General features: G+C 52.4%; 1 protein-coding gene across 9 annotated transcripts; it reads left to right on the plus strand.

Moving 5' to 3' along the window:
* The first annotated feature begins 939 nt into the window (after window positions 1-939).
* On the plus strand, window positions 940-25,569 carry CIZ1 (CDKN1A interacting zinc finger protein 1). 9 transcript variants are annotated; one of them, XM_012458054.3, is made up of 17 exons: window positions 940-1,042; window positions 3,238-3,391; window positions 3,635-3,750; window positions 5,775-5,846; window positions 7,963-8,204; window positions 11,544-11,637; window positions 11,823-11,931; window positions 12,572-13,260; window positions 13,474-13,595; window positions 14,194-14,391; window positions 15,494-15,618; window positions 21,469-21,556; window positions 22,057-22,170; window positions 22,341-22,469; window positions 24,487-24,556; window positions 24,763-24,884; window positions 25,237-25,569. In XM_012458054.3, exons 2-17 carry the CDS (start codon window positions 3,243-3,245, stop codon window positions 25,444-25,446), a joined length of 2,649 nt encoding a protein of 882 aa, XP_012313477.2. In that variant the 5' UTR covers window positions 940-1,042; window positions 3,238-3,242; the 3' UTR covers window positions 25,447-25,569. The 9 variants fall into 9 exon arrangements, with proteins under 9 accessions (XP_012313477.2, XP_012313474.2, XP_012313479.2 ...); XM_012458051.3 differs by having other exon boundaries at window positions 943-1,042; window positions 11,559-11,637; window positions 22,341-22,493; XM_012458050.3 differs by having other exon boundaries at window positions 944-1,042; window positions 22,341-22,493.
* Window positions 25,570-26,146: the final 577 nt, after the last annotated feature.

Consider the following 26,146-nt stretch of genomic DNA (forward strand, 5'->3'; position numbering starts at 1 on the left):
CCAGGATGGTTTCAATCTCTTGACGTGATCCACCCGCCTTGGCGTCCCAAAGTGCTGGGATTACAGGCGTGAGTCACCGCGTCTGGCCTTTTTTTTTTTTTTTGAGATACACTCTAGCTCTGTCACCCCAGCTGCAATGCAGTGTTGTGATCTCAGCTGCAACCTCTGCCTCCCGGGTTCAAGAGATTCTCCTGCCTCAACCTCCTGAGTAGCTGAGATTACAGGCGCCTGCCACCACACCTGGCTAATTTGTTTTGGTATTTTTAGTAGAGACGGGGTTTTACCATGTTGTCCAGGCTGGTCTCGAACTCCTGACTTTAGTAATCCAGCCGCCTGGGTCTCCCAAAGTGCTGGGATTCTAGGGGTGAGCCACTGTGCCCTGTAGAGCCTGGGCAGTCTCGACTCGCTTCTCTTACCTTCTCACTGCTTCTTTGTTTTCACAGGAGCGGGTTTTACAATTGGTAGATCTGATAATGTCACTCATGAGGTTCACACCCTTTTCTAGTGCTCCCTACCCTTAGGGGGATAAAGCCCTCTCCTCAGCTCAGAGTTCGAAATCCCACCTCCAGGCTGCCTGTGCACCCACAGGCGCTTACGTCCCCCGGGCCCCGGACGCGACGCCACGCCGCACTCCGCCCTCGCGGAGCCACTTTCGCGCCTTTAAGTCCTAGCTCTTCCGCAACTCTTCCGGGCCGAGTTAGGCTACTCAGCCACAGCCCGGCTGCCGCAGAGCCAGTCCGAAGCTTTGGAGCGGCGCTCGTCACATGACTGCGATGACTTACGGACACGCGAGTTCCGCTGCCCGAGCGCACTCCGTCAAGGCGCTCCGCCCGCCCAGGTCTGCACGCCGCCAGCGCCTCCGCGCGTCCTGCCCGCCCAACGTCAGCGCGGAAGGCAGGGCGAGGAGTCGCGCGGGCTGTCACACTTGTGCAAGGCTGCAAGTTACAGAAAAAGGAAACTGAATTGCTACTTAGTTCGGGCGTGGTGGCTCAAGCTTGTAATCCCAGCACTTTGGGAGGCCGAGGCAGGCGGATCACTTGAGGTCAGGAGTTCGAGACCAGCCAAACCAACATGGTGAAAGCCCGTCTCTATTAAAAATACAAAAGTTAGCCGGGCGTGGTGGCACGAGCTGTAGTCCCAGCTACTCGGGAGGCTGAGGCGGGAGGACCGCTTGAACCACAGGGAGGTGGAGGTTGTGGTGATCCCAGATCAGCCCACTGCACTCTGGCCTGGGCGACAGGGTGAGAATCCATCTCAGCAACAACAGAATTACTACTTAGTAGCCAAGGATTGTTACGGCGCGGGTACGGGGGATAGAGTTGTTGTTAAAGGGGTCTTCAAGGGCAGGACCATTTTAGGTGCAGGATGAGGGAGCAGGGCGCTCTCTCTCTCTCTCTCTCTCTCTCTCTCTCGAGAGGGAGTCTCGCTCTATTGCCCAGGCTGGAGTGCAGTGGTGCAATATTGGCTCACTGCAACCTCAGCCTCCCAGGTTCAAGTGATTCTCCTGCCTCAGCCTCCCAAGTAGCTGGGATTACAGGTGCGCACCACCGGGCCTGGTTAATTTTTGTATTTTTAGTAGAGACGGGGTTTCACCATATTGGCCAGGATGGTCTCGAACTCCTGACCTCGTGATCCGCCTCCTTCGGCGTCCCAAAGTGCTGGGATTACAGGGGTGAGCCACCCGGCCGAGCTTTTTTTTTTTTTTTTTTTTTTTTGAGACAGGTTTTGTTCTGTTGCCCAGGCTGTAGTGTGGGGGCCCGGCCCGATCTCAGCTCACTGCAGCCTGCGCCTCCCGGGCTCCAGTGATCCTCCTGCCTCAGCCTCCCAAGTAGCTGGGACTACAAGGGCCCGCCACCACGCCCAGCTAATTTTTGTGTTTTTTGTAGAGGCAGATTTCTCCATGTTGCCCAGGCTGGTCTCGAACTCCTGGGCTCAATCGATCCTCCAGCCTCGGGCTCCCAAAGTGCTGAGATTACAGGCAGGAGCCATGGCGCCCGGCCTCTGTAGCTATTTTTTGATAACTACACTCGATCCTCCTCACCCACTCCTTTCTTAGCCAGATCTACTAGAAAAAGACTTTGAGGTGGACCCCCCTCCACCCCTCCGTGGGCAAACTCCTACGGGGTTCTAAGACCTTGGCCGCCCTCTCGCCTGGCCTGGGTCCCTCGAATGAATGTACATCTGCCAACTGCGCGCCCCCTCCCACCGCAGCTCCGCGCGGGGCCCCAGGATCGCAGGACCGCGGCGGCCTCAGGGAGATCGGTTGAGACAGGTCCTCCTGGAAGTACCCCTCAATGTCCCCGCGGGATGGCTGACCCTTCCGGAGGTAGACGGACCTGGGTCTCCGAGCCGTCCCTTACTGATGCAGAGGACGCGGGACGCAGGCGGTCCTGCGCTACCCAGGACCCCCTCGCACCTGCTCGCGCCTTGTAGCACTGCGTGACCGGTGCACTGGGCGGGCTAGCGTGGCGCGGCCGGCGGCGCCTGGACCTCCCGTCCCCCAGAGGGCGCTGCCCCGGCTGGCCCCGCCCGCACTCGGGCCTTAGGAGCCCACAGGCCCCGGAGAAGCGGCGCGGAGCCCGGGAGCCCGCGGGTCGGAGCGTGGGGTGTGCGCGGCCGGCCCACCCGTGGGGGTGACGCAAGCGTTGAGGGCGCGCGGGAAGGCGAGGTGCGGGGCCGAGGATGGCGGGGTCGTGGGGCTCCGCGCGCGACGATGGCTGTGTCTGCGGAGGATGGGGCTGTGGGGTGGGGGCGGGCGGAGTGGGCCGCGGGGAGGTGGTGGTGGTGGGAAGAAGCCGTCCTACGGGACTCAGGACCGCGGTGACGGGGTTAGACGGTTGTCGATGTTATTGACGTCGGGGCGTCGAGAGGGGGTTGCGGTATTGAAAAGGGGGTGTGAGTGGGGAAGTGATGGGCGCAGAGAGAGGCCGAGGCTGAGGGTGGGAGGATGGAGCCTTCAGAAATGGAGAGATGGAGGGGTTTGAAGGAGGGGCTGTTGGCAGTCTCTGAGGGGGCATTGGCAGGAGGGTGGTTGAATCTTGCCCCTGGCAGGATTGGAGGTAACTTGGAAGGATGGGCCGAGCGAGTGTGGCAGGGTCCTGGAAGGACTGGGGTGCAGCTGTGAAGCTCCGCAGCCGCCTTTGCGGGCTGTGGCTGGGGGGAGTGGCTGTGGATGGGAGGGGAGCTGGCCTGACCTGTGGTGGAGACCCCTGGCCTTACTCTGCTTTCTGTCCCCAGCCACCATGTTCAGCCAGCAGCAGCAGCAGCAGATCCAGCAGTTACAGCAGCAGCAGCTCCAGCAGCAGCAATTGCAGCAGCAGCAATTACTGCAGCTCCAGCAGCTGCTCCAGCAGTCCCCACCACAGGCTCCGATGCCCGTGGCTGTCAGTCGGTGAGTTCCCCACTCGGGGCCTATGGCTTCAGCCCTGCCTCTCAGACCCATGTCTGGGAGCTCCCGATCACCATCCTCTTCCCTAGTGGCATCCCCCTTTGAGTCCTGGTGATCACCGATCCCAACCCCAAGGGGCCCTCTGTCTATCATAGAGTGGGGCAGAGAATGGAGGTGAGAAGTCTTGGGGAAGAGGGAAGGTCTGACTTTCCCAATAAGCCTCTGACACCCCCTCCCAACACACAGGGGGCTCTCCCCGCAGCAGCCACAGCAGCCGCTTCTGAATCTCCAGGGCACCAACTCAGCCTCCCTCCTCAACGGCTCCATGCTGCAGAGAGCTTTGCTTTTACAGCAGTTACAAGGTATGGATGGCCCCAGGCCCCTTCTCAGTCTCTTTTAGGGGTAGCTCCCCAGCAGCCTATTGCCCTAAATCTCAGCTCCACACAGCGACCCTGAGAGGACGCTACTCTTGGCAGCCTAGTTCACCCATGAGGACACTGAGGCTCAGGGCGGTGAAAGTCCCTAAGCTGCTAATTTGAATGCACATTTGTCTGCTGGCTCTTCGGGTGGTACTCAGCACACTTCACTCACATTCAGATTAGATGCCATTTGACAGACGAGGAAGCTGAGAAGGGAAGTCATTTGCCCTGTATCAGCAGGAGCTGAGTTGGGCTGATGCCTGGGCCTCTTGACCATCCAGATATCTGACTGGTTGTCTGTAGGCTGCATAAGGCTGTGACCTTGTCTCAATTTCCCCAATATGAAGAACAGTCTTGGCTCTTCTTTCTAAGATGCTGTACTTTTTTTTTTTTTTTTGAGATAGAGTTTTGCTCTTGTTGCCCAGGCTGGAGCCCAATGGCCCAATCTTGGCTCACTGCATCCACTGCCTCCTGGGTCCAATCGAATCTCCTGCCTCGGCCTCCCAAGTGGCTGGGACACAAGTGCCTGCCACCATGCCTGGCTAATTTTTGTATTTTTAGTACAGACGGGGTTTCCCCATGTTGGCCAGGCTGGTTTTGAACTCCTGACCTCAGGTGATCCACCCACCCTGGTCTCCCAAAGTGCTGGGATTACAGGCATGAGCCACCGTGCCCAGCCAAGATGCTGTTCCTGATTCTACTGATAACCCTCTGAGGGGAGGTACACCCACAATCCCATTTTACAGATGAAGAAACTGAGGCCCAGAGAGGGGTCATGTGCCCAAGATCACCTAACAAGTAGATATTGATTAGATGGTTGTCACTCTGTGGACCTGTCTGGACCACATGGGTGTGGATGGTCCTGGGAGCTGACTTAAAAATGATAAGCAGGTGGGTAGAGAGAGAGAATCACACATAGGGACCTGCCACAAATACATAGACATTTTCCTTTTTTTCTTTCCCATTTAAAAAATTACACTCTTTGGCCCTGGGCTGTGGCTCACGCCTGTAATCCCAGCACTTTCGGAGGCCAAGGCAGGAGGATTACATGAGTCCAGGAGTTTGAGAACAGCTTGGGCAACTTGGTGAAACTCTGTCTCTATTAAAAATACAAAAATTAGTTCGGCATGGTGGTGTGCGCTTGATCCCAGCTACTCAGGAGGCTGAGGCATGAGAAGCGTTTGAACCCAGGAGGCAGAGGTTGCAGTGAGCCAAAAATTGCATCACTGCATTCCAGCCTGGGGAACAGAGCAAAAGCCTATCTCAAAAAAAGAAAAAAATCACACTCTTGGTTAGGCGTGGTGGCTCCTGCCAGTAATCCCAACTCTTTGGGAGGCCAAGGCAGGAGGATTGCTTGAGACAAACAGTTCAAGATCAGCCTGGGCAACATAGCAAGACCCTTTCTCAAAAACAAACAAACAAAAGAATAAAAGTTACACTCTTTAAAAAAGTGGAAAAAGAGGTTAAAAATGGGAATAGGAAAACCCACAGTGTCATCTGCCGACTCACTCAGCACCTGAAGAAAACTACCAGTCAATATTTTTGTCTGTTTTATCCCATTTTTTTTCTAGGCACAAACTTGGGGGTTTGTATCTAATGATTGCAATTGATATAAGTCCCATGCTGTACCTTGTTACTTTTTCACTGAATAGAATGGCATAATCGTTTACCATAGGATTTGATCGTCTCTGTTAGGATTATTTTTAATAGCTGTTTAACACTGCACCAGAGGGCTGTGCCTTTGCTTATCTAAACCTTCTTAGCTGTTTGGCTCTTTCTTTTTCTTTTTTTTTTTTTTTTGCTTTTGCTTTTGCCTTTTTTTATTTTTTGTTTTGTTTTGCTTTGGGTCTTTTTTTGCTGTTTTGAGTAACTCTGGGATGAATATATTTGAGATTGTTTTCTCACTGAGTCGGGGGGATGGGTGTTTTATGGCTCTTGATAAGTATTGCCAAATTGCTTTCCTAAAGGACTGGACCAGTTTGCAATGCCACCAGCCACGTATGACAGTGCCGGTCTCACCATGCCCACGGCAACACTGGGTATTATATGCTTTATATATATATATATCAATGTGTATATACATATGAGTTACTTAAGTTGGTTGGCAAAAAGAAGCTATGTCATTAATGTTTTAATTTACATTTAAATTAAAATGTGCTAGTGCAGGTGAACATTTTATATTTGTCTGTTAAACATTTGTTTTTATTTTTGTGACTTGTCCATGTCCTTTGTTCATTTTTCTTTTAGGTTGTTTCATCTTTTGTCTTACTGTTTTTGAGAATTTTTAGGAGCTGGTTGGCTCTCTGCACATATGTGTATATGTATTTGTTTCAAGTTAATGTTAATTGAACATTTACTGTGTACCAGGCACATTTGTCTATCTCATTGAATCCTCATAAAACATTGTGAGACAAGTGCTGTTATTATCCCCATTTTACAGATCAGGGAAATCAGGCTAAGTAGGGGGAACTAATTTGTTTAACGTCACAGAGCTTGTACTTTAGAGTCTGGATTCGAAGCCAGCGCTCACAGCACAGCTGACCCATGCTTCAAGCTTTAACCTTGGGGCATCCCATCCCAGCAGTGGGGCAAGAGTTCCAACTGCCTTTCATGCCTCAAATACTTCCTGAGCTCTGGGCCTTCCCTGAGGTGCAGAGCTGAGTTAGATGATGTGAAGCAGAAAGCAGACAAGGAGTCGGGTGCGGGGGCTCACGCCTATAATCCCAGCACTTTGGGAGGCTGAGGTGGGTGTATCACCCTGAGGTCAGGAGTTCGAGACCAGCCTGGCCAACATGGTGAAACCCTGTCTCTACTAAAAATACAAAAATTAGCTGGGTGTGGTGATGCACGCCTGTGATCCTAGCTACTTGGGAGGCTGAGGCAGGAGAATCACTTGAACCCAGGATGTGGAGGTTGCGGTGAGCTGAGATTGTGCCACTACCTCCATCTCAAAAAAAAAAAAAAAAAAGGAAAGAAAGCAAGCAGACAAGGAAAGCATGTAGCTCATCCTAGAACCGGAAGCTAGGGCCTTTGGGGACACAGAAAGAGTCTGCGAAGGCCTCTTGGAGGAGAGACACCTACAGGGAAGTCTGAAGGGTGACTGGGAGTCAGCGGGCAGAACAGCCCAGGCAGAGGGAACAGCACATGCAGAGGCCCTGAGGCAGGATGTCTGAAGGACTGCACAGGGAGGGACATGTGACTGGAGTAGAGTGGGAACATAGCGGGAGAATGGCAAGAAAGGAGGCTGGAGAGGTGGGAAGGGCCAGACCGTGCAGTGAGGAATGGGCTTTGCTACCAAGCAGTAGGGCACTAGGGAAGTCTTTGGGTAGAGGGGAAGGATGACTTTAGAATATGCTTTGAGAAAGATCACCGCTGCCGTCCTGTGCAAAAGCTGTGGCTGGAATTCAGGCAAAGGATCAAGTGGTTTTGGGAGGAGGCAGGGAGTGGGAATGGGAAGCAGGCAGTAGAGAGGGAAAGCCAGGTTAGGAAGAGGCATAGGAGACAGAGTTGATAGGATTTGGGGATGGCTTGCATGGAATGAGGCAAAGAGAGGGAGGAATGAGGAAGATCCCAGAATCCTGGCTGGGGTGGTAGGTGGATAGCAGCACCCCTCATGGAGATCCTGGGCAAGCTGTACCTCCACTCTGTCTCAGTTTTGTCATTGGTAGAGATAACACCCACCCTGATACCTGCTGGGCTGGGTGACTGAGGCAGTGAGGAACAGGCTTAGCACAGAGCCTGGCTCATAATTGCTGCTGATAAAGGGTAGCTGGTGGGGGCGGGGGTGGCTGTCTTTTATCCCAGGGACCAGCCCTCCTGCTGCTTCTCCCTATGGACTCTGTGCAAAGTCTCCCACCTACTCTATGGCAGACTCTAAAGCATGCCTGAGGGTGAGCAGGGCTTTGGGGAATGCTAAAGGTAGCACCCCCACCCCCGGCTGGAGCAGAAAAGAGCCTTGAAGCTTCCTTCTCCACCAGTGCCCAAAGTGGGGCTGAGCCTCAGCTCTCATCTCTTCCCTTCGGCTGCCCTTGGATGGGAAGGTCCCTTTTAGTTATCTGGGATATTCCCATGATGCTCTGGGGCACTGATGCCTGACACTACCTTCTGCCACCCAACCACAGTGTGACCCCTTTTCTCCTCTCTTCTTGCCTGCAGGTAACCTCCGAGGCTACGGCATGGCAACCCCAGGCCTCCCAGCCCCCAGCCTGACAGCCCCCAGCCTCACACCCCCGCAACTGGCCACTCCAAATTTGCAACAGTTCTTTCCCCAGGCCACTCGCCAGTCCTTGCTGGGACCTCCTCCTGTTGGGGTCCCCATGAACCCCTCCCAGTTCAACCTTTCAGGACGGAACCCCCAGAAACAAGCCCGGACCTACTCCTCTACCCCCAATCGAAAGGTGAGTGGTGGCTGGGGTGGGGCAGGTGGGCATAGGAGTTGTTGGGAGGGGACGCTGGTGTCAGCCCCAGTGCCACCCGCTCTGGCTCAACCTGGACCTTCTGACAGGTCACACTCCCTTTATGCCTCAGTTCCCTCATCTGTAAAATGAGGGGAGCAGGGATGGACTTGTCTAGCATTTCCCAAACTTCAAATATTCTTGTATCTCTGATGGGATTTTTACCATGCCCAAACACCATCAGTACTATCATTTATTTAATGTTTCTTTTTTATTTTTATTTATTTTTTTGAAGACAGGGTTTTACCATGTTGGCCAGGCTGGTCTTGAACTCCTGACCTCAGGTGATCTGCCTGCCTCGGCCTCCCAGAGTGCTGAGATTATAGGTGTGAGCCACCACACCCAGCCAATGTTTCTTTTTTTTTTTTTTTTGAGACGGAGTTTCACTCTTGTTACCCAGGCTGGAGTGCAATGGCATGATCTCGGCTCACCGCAACCTCCACCTCCTGAGTTCAAGCAATTCTCCTGCCTCAGCCTCCCGAGTAGCTGGGAGTACAGGCGTGCGCCACCATGCCCAGCTGATTTTTGTATTTTTTAGTAGAGATGGGGTTTCACCATGTTGTCCAGGATGGTCTCAATCTCTTGACCTCGTATCATGATCCACCCGCCTCAGCCTCCCAAAGTGCTGGGATTATAGGCGTGAGCCACTGCGCCCGGCCAATGTTTCTTTTTTAGTTCGTTTGTTTTTTGAGATGGAGTTTCGCTCTTGTTGCCCAGGCTGGAGTACAATGGTACAATCTTGGCTCCCCAAAACCTCTGCCTCCCGGGTTCAAGCAATTCTCCTGCCTCAGCCTCCCGAGTAGCTGGGATTAGCATGCGCCACCACACCTGGCTAATTTTTTATTTTAGTAGAAACGTGGTTTCTCCATGTTGATCAGGCTGGTCTTGAACTCCCGATGTCAGGTGGTCTGCTCACCTTGGCCTCCCAACCTGTTGGGATTATAGGCATGAGCCACTGCTCCCAGCTTAATGTTTTAAAATTATTGGGGTGGCCAGCACGATTGCTCACGCCTGTAATCTCAGCACATTGGGAGGCTGTGTTGGGTGGATTATCTGAGGTCAGGGGTTTCAAGCCAGCCTGGCCAACATGGTAAAACACCTTCTCTACTAAAAATACAAAAAATTAGCCGGGCACGGTGGTGAATGCCTCTAATCCCAGCGTCTCGGGAGGCTGAGGTAGGAGAATCACTTGAACCCAGGAGGCGCAGGCTGCAGTGAGCTGAGATGGTGCCATTGCACTCCAGCCTGGGCAACAATAGGGAAACTCTGTCTCAAAAAAAATATAATAAATAAATAAATAAATAAATAATAAAATTATCAGGGTATGATGGTGTATGCCTGTAATCCTAGGGATTTGGGAGGCTGAGGTGGGAGGATTCCTTGAGTCCAGGAGTTAGAGGCTGCAGTGAATTATGATCACACTACTGCACTCAAGCCTGGGTGACAAAGTGAGACGCTGTCTCAAAAAAAAAAGAAAAAAAATCAGCACTGCCTGGTAGAAATAAAATGCAAGCCGACCAGGCAAGGTGGCTCACGCCTGTAATCCTAGCACTTTGGGAGGCGGAGGCAGGTGGATTGCCTAAACTCAGGAGTTCGAGACCAGCCTGGGCCACACAGTGAAGCCCTGTCTCTAAATAAATAAATAAATAGATAAATAAAGCCATATATGTAATTTTAAATTTTCTGATAACCACATTATAAAGTAAAAAGAAATGGGCTTAATTAATATTACTAACTTATATAACCCAATCCCATATGAAACTATTATCATTTCAACCTGTCATCAATATAAAAAATGAATGAAGCATTTTACATTCCTTTTTTCTTTTATTTTTGTTTTTTGAGACGGAGTTTCACTGTTGTTGCCCAGGCTGGAGTGCAATGGCCTGATCTCTGCTCACTGCAACATCTGCCTCCTGGGTTCAGGTGATTCTCCTGCCTCAGCCTCCCGAGTAGCTGGGATTACAGACTCCTGCCACCAAACCTGGCTAATTTTTTTATTTTTAGTAGAGGCAGGGTTTTGCCATGTTGGCCAGGCCGGTCTTGAAGTCTTGACCAGGTGATCTGCCCACCTCAGCCTCCCAAAGTGCTGGGATTACAGGCGTGAGCCACTGTGCTGGGCTACGTTCCTTTTTTTAAAAATACGAAATCTTCACAATCTGGTATATATCTGATACTGACCTCTCAATTCAGCCCCGCCAGTTTCAAGTGTGCTCCTGAGGCTGTGGGGCGACTATGTGGGAGAGCATGGCTTTGAATGAGTGAGCTTCCTTTTGATTACATTTATTTTAAAAGGAAACATCTTTTTTTTTTTTTTTTTTTGAGACAGAGTTTTGCTCTTGTTACCCAGACTGGAGTGCAATGGCACGATCTCGGCTCACTGCAACCTCCGCCTCCTGGGTTCAGGCAATTCTCCTGCCTCAGCCTCCCAAGTAGCTGGGATTACAGGCACGCGCCACCGTGCCCAGCTAATTTTTTGTATTTTTAGTAGAGACGGGGTTTCACCATGTTGTCCAGGATGGTCTTGATCTCTTGACCTTGTGATCCACCCGCCTCTGCCTCCCAAAGTGCTGGGATTACAGGTGTTAGCCACCACGCCCGGCGGAAACATCATATTATAACTTGGCATTCTAAAAACTTAAGTTAATTGCCATTCATAGAAGTATAAGAAATTGCTGGGTGCCGCGGCTCACACCTGTAATCCCAACACTTTGGGAGGCCGAGGTGGGGCGGATCATTTGAGGTCAGGAGTTTGAGACCAGCCTGGCCAACATGGTGAAACCCTGTCTCTACTAAAAATACAAAAATTAGCCGGGCGTGGTGGCAGGTGCCTGTAGTCCCAGCTAACTCTGGAGGCTAAGGCAGGAGAATCGCTTGAATCCAGGAGGTGGAGGTTGCAGTGAGCCAGGATCGCGCTATTGCACTCTAGCCTGGGTGACAAGAGTGAAACTCTGTCTCAAAAAAAATAAAAAAGAAGGATCCCACTGGCTACTTTGTGGAAAACTGAGTGGGAAGTTAGGTCAGGAGGTAGCACTGTGGCCAGGAGAAGGATCATGTCCCTGAAACCTGGGTTTATTTAACAGACAACTAGATGGAATCTCCTAGACACCACTGCTGGGGCATTTTTACTAAGATCATCCACTCGGCAGCTCTGGGGCCAGGCCCACCAGAGATCCCCTGGGCCCCATCATCCCCTGGAGGATGGGGGCAGCCACCCTTAGGCTAGGAGGTATTGATAGAGGTAGGTATCAGATGTTAAAAATAGTTTCTGAAAGGAAGCAGGATTCTTCTTCTCAGACAATGCCTGTGGAAGACAAGTCAGACCCCCCAGAGGGGTCTGAGGAAGCCGCAGAGCGCCGGATGGACACATCAGAAGGTGAGGGAGGGAGGCTGCTGGCCTTTCAGAGGGACATGGATGGGGTGGGGGCTGGGCAGGTGATAGAGGCAGATGTGGGAGACCAGGGTTCTTGGTGGGAAGAGGGTGAGCCCAGGCCCCATCTCATGGAGCTCAGAAATGTTCTCCCCAACATCTGAGTTCCCTCACTCCTGCCTGCATTCCAGACCAAGATTCACCTCCCTGCCCAGAGGACATCGCCAAAGAAAAACATGCTCCAACACCCGAGCCTGAGCCTTGTGAGGTGTCCGAGCCACCAGCCAAGAGGTTGAGGAGGTAACTGATTCTGAAAACCTGACTTGGGCCCGGGTGCCCTGTGCTCTCAATCCTGCAAAGGCAGGGGTGGCAGTGGCAGAGGGAGTGTACCCTTCAGCAGAGCTGGAGCCAGGAAAGGGCCTTGGCCTCTGACTTGGAGGAAGGCCATACTTATTTCCACAGCAGACCTGGGATGCTCCGGGCCAGACTCTGGTGTTTTCCTTAGGACTGAGCCACCTGGAGGCCAAGCTGGGTGGCTGGGTTCTGAGACTGTAAAGGGTGGGTTGTTTACAGAGCCAGCTGGATACATGTCAGCAAGTTGTGGGAGTTGAGAATGATCCTCCCCGGTTTATTTAGGTGAAACCGAGGCCTAGAGAGCCAAAGGAGTTTGCCCAAATCCTCAGCTTGTAAGTGGTAGAGCCAGCATTAGAAACTGAGTCTTGGACTGGGCACAGTGGCTCATGCCTATAATCCCAGGTAAAACCATGTTGACCAGGCTGGTCTCAAACTCCTGACCTCAAATGATCCATCCACCTCAGCCTCCCAAAGTGCTGGGATTACAGGTGCGAGCCACCATGCTCAGCCTAGTTTTGGCCTTTCTTGGGAGCCCCTGGGGCCTCTTTGAAGACATGTCTGGGATATTCTTTTTGATCCTTCCTAGCTCAGAAGAGCTCACAGAGAAGGGACCTCTGGGGCAGCTGCAGGTGAAGGTCCAGCCACAGGCCCGGATGACAGTACCGAAGCAGACACAGACACCAGACCTGCTGCCTGAGCCCCTGGAAGCCCAAGTGCTGCCACGATTCCAGCCACGGGTCCTGCAGGTCCAGGCCCAGGTGCAGCCACGGACTCAGCCACAGATACCACCCACAGACACCCCGGTGCAGCCAAAGCTGCAGAAGCAGGCACAAACACAGACTTCTCCAGAGCACTTAGTCCCGCAGCAGAAGCAGGTGCAGCCACAGCTGCAGCAGGAGGCAGAGCCACAGAAGCAGGTGCAGCCACAGGTGCAGCCACAGGCTCGTTCACAGGCCCCAAGGGAGGTGCAGCTGCAGCAGGAGGCAGAGCCACAGAAGCGGCTTCAGCCCCAGGCACATTCACAGCCCCCAAGGCAGGTGCAGCTGCAGAAGCAGGCCCAGACACAGACATGTCCACAGGTCCATATACAAGCACAGCCAAGGGTCCAGCCACGGGAGCAGCCCCCTGTGCAGGTGCCAGTACAGTCACCAGAGCAGACTGATGAGCAGCCTCAGACCCAGCCACAGGTGTCGGTGCTGGCTGCAGAGCAAGCACCAGTTGGGCTTCGTGTCTGCGGGCTGGAGACGCCACCTGATACAGTAGAAGCCGGTGGAGGTAAGTGAACACTGGCTCCCAGCTGGTCTGGTGAAGGGACAGCTCTGCCCAGACCCTCCATTCCTCCCCTGATGCTGTCCAGCCCTGACTGGGAGCTGCCTGGGATCCATGCTGGGGGCCTCCAGGTTCTGGCTGTGGAGGGAGAAGGCAGCTCTTGGGCCTGGGGTGGGTGGGAGATGCACTGTAGGAAACAGAGCACATCTGTCATTTCAGGCATGGAAAAGACCTTGCCAGAGCCTGTGGGCACCCAAGTCAGCGTGGAAGAGAGCCAGAAGGAGCCGGCCAGTGGCCTAGATGTGGGAGAATGTGAAAACAGAGTGAGAGAGATGCCGGGGGTGGGTAGAGGCGCCGATGTGGCAGTGTGAGGCCACAGAGCCCAGTGGGGTGGGATGGTCTCTTTCTGCCCCAGGCAACCTCAGGGCCTCCTTGCGTTTCCCCCACTGTGAAATGGGATGATGGCCCTCGGCCTAGGATGGGGGTAGAACAGGCTGGGCTCGACAGTGTTTGGTCTGGACGGGACCCTCTTGCTGTTGTGCCGTCTTCACATCCATCCCTTCCAGCCTGCCCATCCCCAAGCCATAGCCCCAGTCTCCTCTCATGAGTAATGTTGCTCTTGTGGAAAGAGCACAGAGTGGAAGCCTCTCTCTGGGGTTTCAGTCCCAGCTCTGCATAACTGGGGGCAAACCCATCCCCTTCCATGAGTTTCAGTTTCCCCATCTGTCATACAAGAGGTGGGGTGGGTGGTACTTTAGAGTTAGGACGACCTGGGTTCCCATCCTGACTGCAGTGTTTTCTAGCTGTGACCTAACAGCTCAGAGCCTCAGTTTCCCTGTCAGGAAGATCTGATGAGACAGTGTTGGTAGATGTTGGGTGCTGGGCGGGCCCACTGTAAGTACACAGTTGGTGGAAGCTCAGCTCCTGCTCCTGGTGCAGGTGTGGGGCGCTGGGGGCTCCCTGAAGGTCACCATTCTGCAGAGCAGTGACAGCCGGGCCTTTAGCACTGTACCCCTGACACCCGTGCTCCGCCCCAGTGACTCCGCCTTCTCCACCCCTGCGGCTACCAGCACACCCTCTAAGCAGACCCTCCAGTTCTTCTGCTACATCTGCAAGGCCAGCTGCTCCAGCCAGCAGGTACTGATACAGGAGATAAGGGTGGGGAGGGGTGGGGCCTCCATGGAATGGCCAGCCTGCTCTCCCAAGGCTGCCTCAGGCTGCACTGGGCCCTGCCCTGAGCAGTCAAGCATTTGCTTGGAAACATTTCCTGATCAGCCAAGAAGGCAGGTTTTGGCGGTTTTGTTTTTGTTTTTGTTTTTGTTTGAGACAGTCTTCCTCTGTCTCCCAGGTTGGAGTGCAGTGGCATGATCTCAGCCCACTGTCCTCTTGGGCTCAAGCAAGTTTTGAGAGTCAGGCAGACTGGGTTCATATCAGCTCTGAGTGGCTGTGGGGCCTTGGAGAGTGAATTCCGCCCTGTGCCTGTTTCCTTTTGCATCAGACAAAGAAACTTAGAGCCAGGCCTGATGGCCCATGCCTGTAATCCCAGCACTTTGGGAGGCTGAGGCGGGCAGATCACCTGAGGTCAGGAGTTGGAGACCAGTCTGACCAACATGGAGAAACCCCATCTCTACTGAAAATACAAAATTAGCCGGGCGTGGTGGCGCATGCCTGTTATCCTAGCTACTCGGGAGACTGAGGCTGGAGAATCCCTTGAACCCGGGAGGCAAAGGTTGCGATGAGCCGAGATTGCGCCATTGCACTCCAGCCTGGGCGACAGAGTGAGATTCTGTCTCAAAAAAAAAAAAAAAGAAACGTTTTAGAAACTGCCTTATTGGGTGGTTCTGGGGATTCAACAACCTGACGCTGGAGTCCTGAGTGCAGGCCTGGCCCACAGTGAGTGTAGCAGGAATCAGATCGCATTGTACTTGTATTGTTACTACTCCGGTGCTGTGAGCTCTGTTACTCTGTGCCTCACCTGGCAGAGCCGTGGAGGCCTGGATGCTAACCAGGCTGCTCATTGTCTTTGAGGCACTCACACATTCTCTAGGAGGGGTAGAATCTCGGGCTGGCATGTACTCCGTGTCTCAGTTTATCATGGCTGCTCTAGCCCACACGAGAGAAATGTGTGGTGAGAGAAATGGGCTCATGGTGAGGTTGGGGTCTGCCTCCCCAGGCCCCACCCTTGCCCACTGTCCCAGGCTCACGCCCTGGGCCCATCCCCCACTCCCTCCTGCTGCAGGAGTTCCAGGACCACATGTCGGAGCCTCAGCACCAGCAGCGGCTAGGGGAGATCCAGCATATGAGCCAAGCCTGCCTCCTCTCCCTGCTCCCTGTGCCCCGGGATGTCCTGGAGACAGAGGATGAGTAAGTGCGGGACCGTGGAAGCTCTGCACTGCGGGGTAGGCAGTCTCGTCGGCCAAGGCCTGCATCTGCTGTCTGCAGGGTCTGCCTTTGGGTTAAGCATTGCCCTCTCAGCCAGGCCTCCTCACACTATTAACTGGGTGACCTTGAACCTCAGTATTCCCTGTCTGTAACAGGGCTTGGTGAGGGATATAGTGCAGGAATTCATGACAGTCTCTTAAGGTTCCCTCTATGCAGGAACAGCATGACCATCCCTGTGGGAGAGGACAGGTTGTGGCACAGACCCCTGTCCCCTGCAGCATGTGTGCTGACCCCACTGTGGGGTGACAAGGCTGAGGATCAGGTTCTTTTCTGGTGGGAGGTCAGGGCTTCCCTGTGTCTCCCCCTTTCATTGCCGGGGGGGCCTGTTTAATCAGAAACTTCAGCCCTCCTGGGGTCTGGAACTAGAGTGGCGTGAAAAGGCCCGGCTAGCAGCTGGAGGTGCTTTCAGGACTCTGTGGGCAGTTGAAGAGGTGTGCAAGGGCTGGGACATGTCATCACAGCAGCAGGACCATGTTAGCTAGGGACACAGCAGGGACACAGACTCTATCTCATGAGACAGCTGCTTCTCAGCTCTGGATCTCTTCGTTTTTAAGAAGAATCCAGAAATCCAGGTTTGTATGTGAAATCTCCCAGTTTCAAAATATTAACAGCTAGTTCAGAGTTGAAACAAAATAAAACAAACCCTACAGAGGGCAAATCAAACACTTTCATAGGCTGGATCGTCCCCTGAGTCAGTGGTCACTGGTGCTGTCCTGATTTTACAGAGGTCACAATTTGAAGCTCCCCCGGTGGGCCGAGAGGACAGAAGAGCTCTTGGTTGGCCTCTGCTTGCCTGCCTTGTGTGACAGGGAGCTCCCTCTCTGCAAGGGCAGCTTGTGTCTCTGTTTTAGCTGTTTCTCATATTGAGAAGAGTGTCCTTGAGTGGTTTTCTCCTTGGGTGAAATAATCATAAACATGGGAGAATGATGACTCACCAAGATGTTCTTTGCAATTAGTATCATGCTGAAAAAATCTAACTGGAAATGATCTAAAATACTCAAAAGTAGGGGATCGGTTGGATCAGTTAAAACTTGTCCAGCTATGGAATAATGAATAAATAGGATAACTGAGGAATTTGTAATAATGTGGAAAGGTGATGCAATGTCAAAGTAAGACAGGATTCAGAATTGCATCTGCAGAATGAGCTTGTCTGTATAAAAATAGATCTTGTGGCTGGGCGCAGTGGCTCACGCCTGTAATCCTAGCACTTTGGGAGGCCAAGGTGGGTGGATCACCTGAGGTCAGGAGTTCAAGACCAGCCTGGCCATCATGGTGAAACCCCATCTTTAAAAAAAAAAAAAAAAAGATCTTGTGACGCAGAAGAAAACTAAAAGGACACACGTGGCACAAGCTGTTAACAAGCTTCAGGTGTCGGGGATTCAGCAAACCCTCTCCAAATGATGCTCCCCCATGACATCTTCTCTTGAATCCTACTTGGCCCCGAGGCCATCAAGAACATCATGGTCAGGTGCAGTGGCTCAGGCCTGTAATCCCAGCACTTTGGGAAGCTGAGGCGGGTGGATCACCTGAGGTCAGGAGTTTGAGACCAGCCTGGCCAACATGGCGAAACCCCCTCTCTACTAAAAATACAAGAATTAGCTGGGCATCGTGGTGTGCTCCTGTAGTCCCAGCTACTCAGGAGGCTGAGGAGGAGAATCGCTTGAACCAGGAGGCAGAGGTTTCAGTGAGCTGAGATCGCGCCACTGCATTCCAACCTGGGCGACAGAGTAAGACTCCATCTCAAAAACAAAACAAAACTAATAAAACCCTCCAGTCCCTACCTACGACCACCTCACCTTGGCTCCCAACACAAAGACATCAGTACTGTCCTCCTGCATCACTGGGGGTTCTTTGCAGTTATAAGTGACGAAAATTCTAATTTCTGTAAGACAGAAATTAACTTGAGCAAAAAGGAGCAATGTTTCTGGCATAGGTAAGTGGGAAGGCAAGAGGTACAGCTGGACCCAGGGGACACCGTTTCTTAGAGAGGCTTCATCTCTCACTACAGTGGGCACCGCGTGCCCACAGCCCCAGCCTCCCTGCACAGTGACCTCCAAGGAAGGGCAGTCACCTGTGTCTGCAGTGGCAAAACCGTTTCTAGGGAAAATGCTGGTGGATCTGGTTGTGGTCACTTGCACGTTTCTGAAGCAATCCCCTGGCCAGGGATGGGGTGTTCTGACTGGCGAGGCCTAGGCAGGCCACCTCTACTCAAACCACATGGAAATGCATTTCCCTATGGAAGGCAAGGAGGTGTTTCCAGGAATGGGGCTGAAGGGTGGATCCCAACACCCTAGCTGGTGGGGGTGCCCCTCTCCTCCCTCCGCAAAGCCCACGGGGTGGGTGCTGTGAACTACGCCCTTGCCTACCTTGGCCTTTTTTTTTTTTATTTGAGACAGAGTCTCACTCTGTTGCCCAGACTGGAATGCAGTGGCGAGATCTCGGGTCACTGCAACCTCCACCTCCTGGGTTCAAGCAATTCTCCTGCCTCAGCCTCCCAAGTAGCTGGGATTACAGGCATGAGCCACCACACCCGGCTAATTTTTGTATTTTTAGTAGAGATGAGATTTCACCATGTTGGTCAGGTTGGTCTCGAACTCCTGACCTTGGGTGATTCACCCGCCTTGGCCTCCCAAAGTGCTGGGATTACAGGCATGAGCCACCACACCTGGTCTTTTTTTTTTTTTTTCTTGAGACAGAGTCACACTCTTGCCCAGGCTAGAGTGTAGTGGCATGATCGCGGCTTACTGCACCTCTGCCTTCCAGATTCAAGCAATTCTCATGCCTCAGCCTCCCAAGTAGCTGGGTACGGGCACACACCACCATGCCCAGCTAATTTTTGTGTTTTTAGTACAGACAGGGTTTCACCATGTTATCCAGACTGGTCTCAAACATCTGACCTCATGTGATCCTCCCATTTTGGCCTCTTAAGTGCTGGGATTACAGGCGCCAGCCACTGCTCGGCCTACATTGCCAATTTCTGGGCAGCCTCAGACATAACACTGGCACAAGGTGTCTGCCTGTTTGATGACATGTTCTCTCCCCCGCCCTTTCTTCGTTTATTGTGATTTTCTCTTACAGAGATCAAAATGCACATTAAAAAATAGTGCCAGGCTGGCATGGTGGCTCACACCCATAATCCCAGCACTTTGGGAGGCTGAGGTGGAGGGATTGCTTGAATTTAGGAGTTCAGAACCAGGCTGGGCATGGTGGCTCACACCTGTAATCCAAGCACTTTGGAGGCCAAGGCGGGCGGATCACCTGAGGTCGGGAGTTCAAGACCAGCCTGACTAACATGGTGAAACCCCGTCTTAAAAAAAAAGAAAGAAAGAAAAGGAGTTCAGAACCAGCCCATGTCATAAGACCCCTGTCTCTATAAACAATAAAAAATTAGCCAGGCCTGGTGGCGTGTGCTTATAGTCCTAGCTACTTAGGAGGCTGAGGTGAGAGGACTGCTTGAGCCCAGGAAGTGGAGGCTGTAGTGAGCCTTGATCATGCCACTGCACTTCAGCCTGGATGATAGAGTGAGACTCTGCCTCAAAAAAAAATAAAATAAAATAAATTCAAACTTGCACCGGCATCATCGCTCATACTTGTAATCTCAGTACTTAAGGAGGCTGAGGAAGGAGGATCACTCGGCTAGGAGTTCAAGACCAGCCTGGGCAACAGAGCAAGACCCCCCCATCTCTACAAAAAATAAAATAAAATTAGCTGGGAGTGCTAATGCACACAGCTGTAGTCCTAGCTATTCGAGAGGCTGAGGCAGGAAGATCGCTTGAGCCCAGGTCAAGGCTGCAGTGAGCTATGATTGCGCCACTGCACTCCAGCCTGGGCAACAGAGCAGGATCCTATCTCTTAAAAAAAAAAAAAAATTCAAACTTTACAAAACTGTGTTTAAAAGGAAAATTCCACAGCAATGCTGCCCTCTGGAGCAAGCTGCTTTAAGATCTGATTTTGTTTGCAGCAGTATTAAGAAGATTTTGCTGAGGACAGTAAGTGTCCCTAAAGCCTAAAGCCTAGTACATTCACTGTGTGGCTGGCTGATGTGCCTTTTTTGATTAAAAAAATTTTTTTTCTGGTTATAAAAATAATTCCCTCATTATATAATGTTTTGAAAATACAAGGACACAGACACACAAGATAAAAATCACCCATAATCCCATTACCAAGAGATAAACACTGTTTACATTTTGACCTAGTTCTTGTGATCCTTTCTGGATTTATACAATCTTTAAAAATAAAAATTGGAGCTGGGCTCGGTGGCTCACACCTACATTCCTAGCACTTTGGGAGGCAAGGTGGGTGGATCACAAGGTCAGGAGTTCAAAACCAGCCTGGCCAAGATAGTGAAACCCCATCTCTACTAAAAATACAAAAATTAGGCAGGCATGGTGGCGGGCTCTTGTAATCCCGGTTACTCGGGAGGCTGAGGCAGAGAATTGCTTGAACCAGAGAGGTGGAGGTTGTGGTGAGCCATGATCGCGCCACTGCACTCCAGCCTGGGCGACAAAGCAAAACTGTCTCAAAAATAAAATAAAATAAAAATAAATTAATAATTGAGTTCGAATCTGAGTCACGGCACCAAAAAAAAAAAAAAATTGAATTGTGCTACATGACACCATGAACACTTTCTGTCTCTAAGCAGCCTCCCCAGCAGGGCTCCTTACCAGGGTTTCACCAGTGGACATAGGGGTTATGTGCCCCCTAAAATTTATGAAAAATTGTGTATTTGCATATTTTTTAGAGAGTTCTTAATGTTCACTGATTCAGACACTTTTTATTTTTTTGAGACGGAGTTTTGCTCTGTCACCTATGCTGGAGTGTAGTGGCACAATCTTGGCTCACTGCAACCTCCGTCCGCCTCCTGGGTTCAAGCGATTCTCCCTTGACAGTCCCGCCTCAGCCTCCTGAGTAGCTGGGATTACAGGTGCCTGCCACAACACCTGGCTAATTTTTTGTATTTTTAGTAGAAACGGGGTTTCGTTGTGTTGGCCACGCTGGTCTCAAACTCCTGACCTCAAGTGATCTGCCTGCCTTGGCCTCCCAAAGTGCTAGGATTACAGGTGTGAGCCACCGTGCCCTGCCTTTTTTTTTTTTTTTGAGATGAAGTCTCGCTTTGTTGCTCAGGCTGGAGTGCAGTGGTGGGATCTCAGCTCGCTGCAACCTCTGCCTCCTGGGTGGGTTCAAACGATTCTCCTGCCTCAGCCTCCCGAGTAGTTGGGATTACAGGCGTGCACCACCACGCCCGGCTAATTTTTTTTTTTTTTTAGTAGAGATGGAGTTTCACCATCTTGGCCAAGCCGGTCTCGAACTCTGACTTCGTGATCCACCCACCTCGGCCTCCCAAAGTGCTGGGCTTACAGGCATGAGCCACCTTGCCTAGCCAGTTTTTTGTATTTTTACTAGAGACAGGGTTTTGCCATGTTGCCCAGGCTGGCAAAGCAGAATTCTTACCAATATTTGAACCTGTTTAGGACTTCCAACTTTTTCCCATTGATACATTATCAATGTACATCACACTACACAGTTTAATCTACTATAGCTTGTTTTCATTTTAGAGGTTGGTATTCCCAGTGCTTCACTCCCCTTCCCCCTAAAGCTTCCTTGGTTATTTCTGCTTAAGTACTCATCCAGATGAACCTCAGAACCATTTTGTGAAGCTTCCCTAAGACATCCTGTGGGAACTGCTGTTGGAATTGCATTACCCTTACAGAGCATTCTAGGACAGCTGCTGTCTGGCATCACATTCTTTTTGCTTTGACTGTTGTCATTCAGGGAGCCTCCACCAAGGCGCTGGTGCAACACCTGCCAGCTCTACTACATGGGGGACCTGATCCAACACCGCAGGACACAGGACCACAAGGTAGGAGGGCCTGCACGCTGCGGGGACGCCCGCACCGCTGTCTCCACCCGCAGGCCAGGAAGCACGGAGACCCGATGAGAAAGTGCATGTTCCTCTTTGCCCCTGCACACCCATAGCCCACAATGCGGTTTCTGGGCGAGTCAGTCTTGTTTCTTCTTTGGGCTTCGGGTTCCCCATCTGTCCAGCGTAGGCCAGGCAGCATCTCACGCTGCCATTCAGCCACGGGGCTCACGGGGGTTGTTTGAGCAGCTGTCCCCTCTCCCGTCTTCTCTCTGTGTCTGTCCTGTCTCTGTGTTGCCATCTGCCATCTCATCTCCCAGCCACCCACATCGTGAAGAGAAAGATGCGTTTGCCCATGTTCCATTGCAGGGGTGGAGCGCAGCCTGGCTTGTTACAGGCGTGGTGGGCCTGCCCGGGGGAGGGGAGCTCTTGCTGGGCCCCACCCGGGTGCTAGTCAGGGGCTTGCTGGGGACACTGCTTGGTCTGCCTCCCTTTTCCAGATCGCCAAACAGTCCCTGCGACCCTTCTGCACCATTTGCAACCGCTACTTCAAAACCCCTCGCAAGTTTGTGGAGCACGTGAAATCCCAGGGGCATAAGGACAAAGCCAAGGAGGTAACCTGAGCTCCCTTAGAGGACATGGGTCACGCAGCAAGTTGAGGCTTATCCCGGCCCAACCTCACAGCGGGTCTGGAGGGACTGGGACTCTCAGGGGTAGGGTGGGTAGGGCATGGCCCCTTGGCTGTCCAGAGCTGACCTGAGCCCCTTGCCTACTCCCTGGGCAGCTCAAGTCGCTTGAGAAGGAGATCGCTGGCCAAGATGAGGACCACTTCATTACAGTGGACGCTGTGGGTTGCTTTGAGGGTGATGAAGAAGAGGAAGAGGACGATGAGGATGAAGAAGAAGAGATCGAGGTCGAGGAGGAATTCTGCAAGCAGGTGCTGGGGGGAGGGCGTGGGAGGCAGGCTCGGTGCCAGATTCCCAGCCCAGGACGGACCTCACTTCACCTCCTAGAGACCAGACACTGTGCTGGCATCTGTGGGCACTAATGCATGCCACAACTATTATTACTGTCAACTGCCTTCTGCATGGCTGTGTAATTATGGATGATGACCAGAGAGTGGCAGTTAAAATATGCAGAGCCTGACTGAAATTTGGACCTGTGTGGAGGAAGGGAAAGGAAACAGCATCACTAAAGGCACCGAGGTGGGAAACCTGGTGTGCAAAGGAAAAGGCGATGATGGTGATGATAATAGTGAGGGCGACAGCAGCAGGCATCTGTTTGAGTACTTACTGTGTGCCAGGCGTGTGTACCAAGCACTATCCTGGCTGAATTTCATCAGATTGTATGGCAGGAAGTAAGACTTCACGTTTCCAATGCCACAGCTACCCTGTCTCCCATGAATGAGGAGCTCGAGGAGCTTGGATTCTTTGTGGATTTTTTGTTTGTTTGTGAGACAGAGTCTTGCTCTGTTGCCCAGGCTGGAGTGCAGTGGCACAATCTCAGCTCACTGAAACCTCTGCCTCCCGGGTTCATGCGATTCTCCTGCCTCAGCCTCCTGAGTGGCTGGGATCACAGGTGCCTACCACCACCCCTGGCTAATTTTTGTATTTTTAGTAGAGGCAGGGTTTTAACCATGTTGGCCAGGCTGGGCTTGAACTCCTGACCTGAGGTTATTCAACCACCTTGGCCTCCCAAAGTGCTGGGATTACAGGCATGAGCTACTGCAGCTGGCATTTTTTTTTCTTTAAGACAGTCTTACTCTACTCCTGAGGCTAGAGTGCAATGGCATGATCTTGGCTCACTGCAACCTCTGCCTACTGGGTTGAAGCAATTCTCCTGCATCAGCCTCCCAAGTAGTAGGGATCACAGGCGTCTGCCACCACGCCTGGTTAATTTTTGTATTTTTAGTAGAGACAGGGTTTCACCATGTTGGCCAGTCTGGTCTCAAACTCCTGACCGGGGGTGGTTGTCCTTAGAAGCCACATTTGTTTGCCCGGTGAGTAGTGGAGGGCACTGCTAGGCCTGGTAGGGTAGATGTGGCCAGAGTCAGATTACCTCATCTGGAAGGGGCTCACATCCAGCAGGTGACATGCAGAATCTCTGATCCCCTGAAATCCAGCCCCTAGGACCAAGATCACTACAGTATTGGATAGGACCTCAGAGAGCTACAAGAGGGCCCATGGTTAAGAGTGTGAACTATGGGCCAGGCGCAGTGGCTCATGCTTGTAATCCCAGCACTTTGGGAGGCTGAGGCGGGTGGATCGATCATGAGGTCAGGAGTTCAAGACCAGCCTGGCCAATATGGTGAAACCTCATCTCTACTGAAAATACAAAAATTAGCTGGGCATGGTGGCATGTGCCTGTAATCTAGCTACTCAGGAGGCTGAGGCAGAAGAATCGCTTGAACCCGGGAGGCAGAGGTTGCAGTGAACTGAGATAGTGCCACTGCACTCCAGCCTGGGCAACAGAGCCCATCTCAAAAAAAAAAAAAAAAAAAAAGGATGAATTATGGCTTAGACCTACAGGGTTCCGTGCCCAGCTCCTCCACAAACCAGCTGTGCAACCCTAGACAAGTGAGTTAATGTCCCTGCACCTCAGTTTCTTCGTAGTATAATGGGTGTAGCCATGGAGGGTTGTAATGAAGATTCAGTCAGATGACACATGTCTTGGGCACGCCTGGTGTGGATTATGGCCCCTGTAGGAGCAGGAGGGCTTCCTGGAGGAGGGGGCTAGAAAGTATAGATTGGGAAGAGCACTCTGGGAGGAAGGATCACCATGTGCAAACGCTCAGAGAACACCACCCACTACCTCCTGGAAATCAAGGGGATTTTGTGTGTCCAAGGGCATTGGTGGGCTCCAGGTCCCTCACCTGTGTCTGGGAGGTGTTGGGGAAGCCAGATCCGAGGTCCACGTTTGCCTGTTTTCAGGTGAGGTCCAGAGATATATCCATAGAGGAGTGGAAGGGCTCAGAGACCTACAGCCCCAATACTGCCTATGGTAAGGCCCCAGCCCCAAGCCCACCTGCAGAAGCTTCAGCCCTTGGGCCTGGCCTCCAGGTGACCCCCTAGATGCCACCTGTGGCATTCTGGCTGGGAAGCCTTCTCTTCTGCTCCCACCTAGAGGGTGGGTGAGCACACAGGCCCCTAGAGAGGGAGGGACACCTCGCTGGTACGGGGATGCAAGTGCAGACCCTCCTCCCACAGGTGTGGACTTCCTGGTGCCTGTGATGGGCTACATCTGCCGTGTCTGCCACAAGTTCTATCACAGCAACTCAGGGGCTCAGCTGTCCCACTGCAAGTCCTTGGCCCACTTTGAGAACCTGCAGGTGAGCCGGACATCCTGCCCTGTCCTCCCTGCCCATGGACTCAGTCTCATCCAAGCTGATCTAGGTGGCTAGTGGTCACTCCCTCTTGTGCTGGGCCTCAACCTCCAGGGACCACCCCTGCACCAGCAGGGAGAGAATCAGAGCTGGGGTGAGGTTGGGCTTTTATTGGTCCAGGGAATGCTGAGGGCCAGGTTGTTAGCTCCAGAGCCTTGGCCCAGAGAGGCCAAGTGCATCACATAGGGTCACACAGCACACTAATACTGTCTCAGCGAGAGCTGGGGAAGTCGCTGCTGGTCAGGAGCATACCATGTAGAGAGGAGACCCTGACCTTACCTGCATCTTCTGTATCTAGAAATACAAGGCGGCCAAGAACCCCAGCCCCACCACCCGACCTGTGAGCCGCCGGTGCGCAATCAACGCCCGGAACGCTTTGACAGCCCTGTTCACCTCCGGAGGCCGCCAACCCTCCCAGCCCAGCACCCACGACAAAACACCCAGCAAGGTGACGGCTCCATCCTCCCAGCCCCCACTACCACGGCGCTCGACCCGCCTCAAAACCTGATAGAGGGACCTCCCTGTGCCTGGCCTGCCTGGGTCCAGATCTGCTAATGCTTTTTAGGAGTCTGCCTGGAAACTTTGACAAGGTTGTTTTTACTCAAAATCCAATAAAACAAGGTAGTTTGGCTGTGCAGTCCCCACCAGTACTTCTGTCTGGGTGGATAGGGGAAGGGGGGCACCCCAGCCAGCTCTCAGCCAGCACCCAGCCTCTCTGGGCCAGGTAGGGGCAGAAACAGAAGGCCAGACAGGCTCCCTGGGAACCAGGGACTCTGGTTCACAAGGCACTTCACCTGTCTGAGCTTTGGTTTCCCTCTTTTAAAATTTTTAATTTTGGGGCCAGGGGCGGTGGCCCATGCCTGTAATCCTAGCACTTTGGGAGGCTAGGCGGGCAGATCACCTGAGGTCAGGAGTTTGAGACTAGCCTGACCAACATGGAGAAAGCCCATCTGTACTAAAAATACAGAAATTAGCCAGGCGTGGTGGCACACACCTATAATCCCAGCTACTTGGGATGCTGAGGCAGTGAGGCAGGAAAATCGCTTCAACCTGGGAGACAGAGGTTGCAGTGAGCTGAGATTGTGCCATTGCACTCCAGCCTGGGCAACTCTATCTCAAAAAAAAAGAAAAAAAAATTTTAATGTAAATTTAAATTTTTTGAGACCGAGGCTTGCTGTGTCTCTCAGGGTGGAGTGTAATTTCACAGT

Source organism: Aotus nancymaae, unplaced genomic scaffold (assembly GCF_030222135.1).
Source record: "Aotus nancymaae isolate 86718 unplaced genomic scaffold, 86718_ANA_hifiasm-v0.15.2.pri h1tg000003l, whole genome shotgun sequence".
Taxonomy (NCBI): domain Eukaryota; kingdom Metazoa; phylum Chordata; class Mammalia; order Primates; family Aotidae; genus Aotus; species Aotus nancymaae.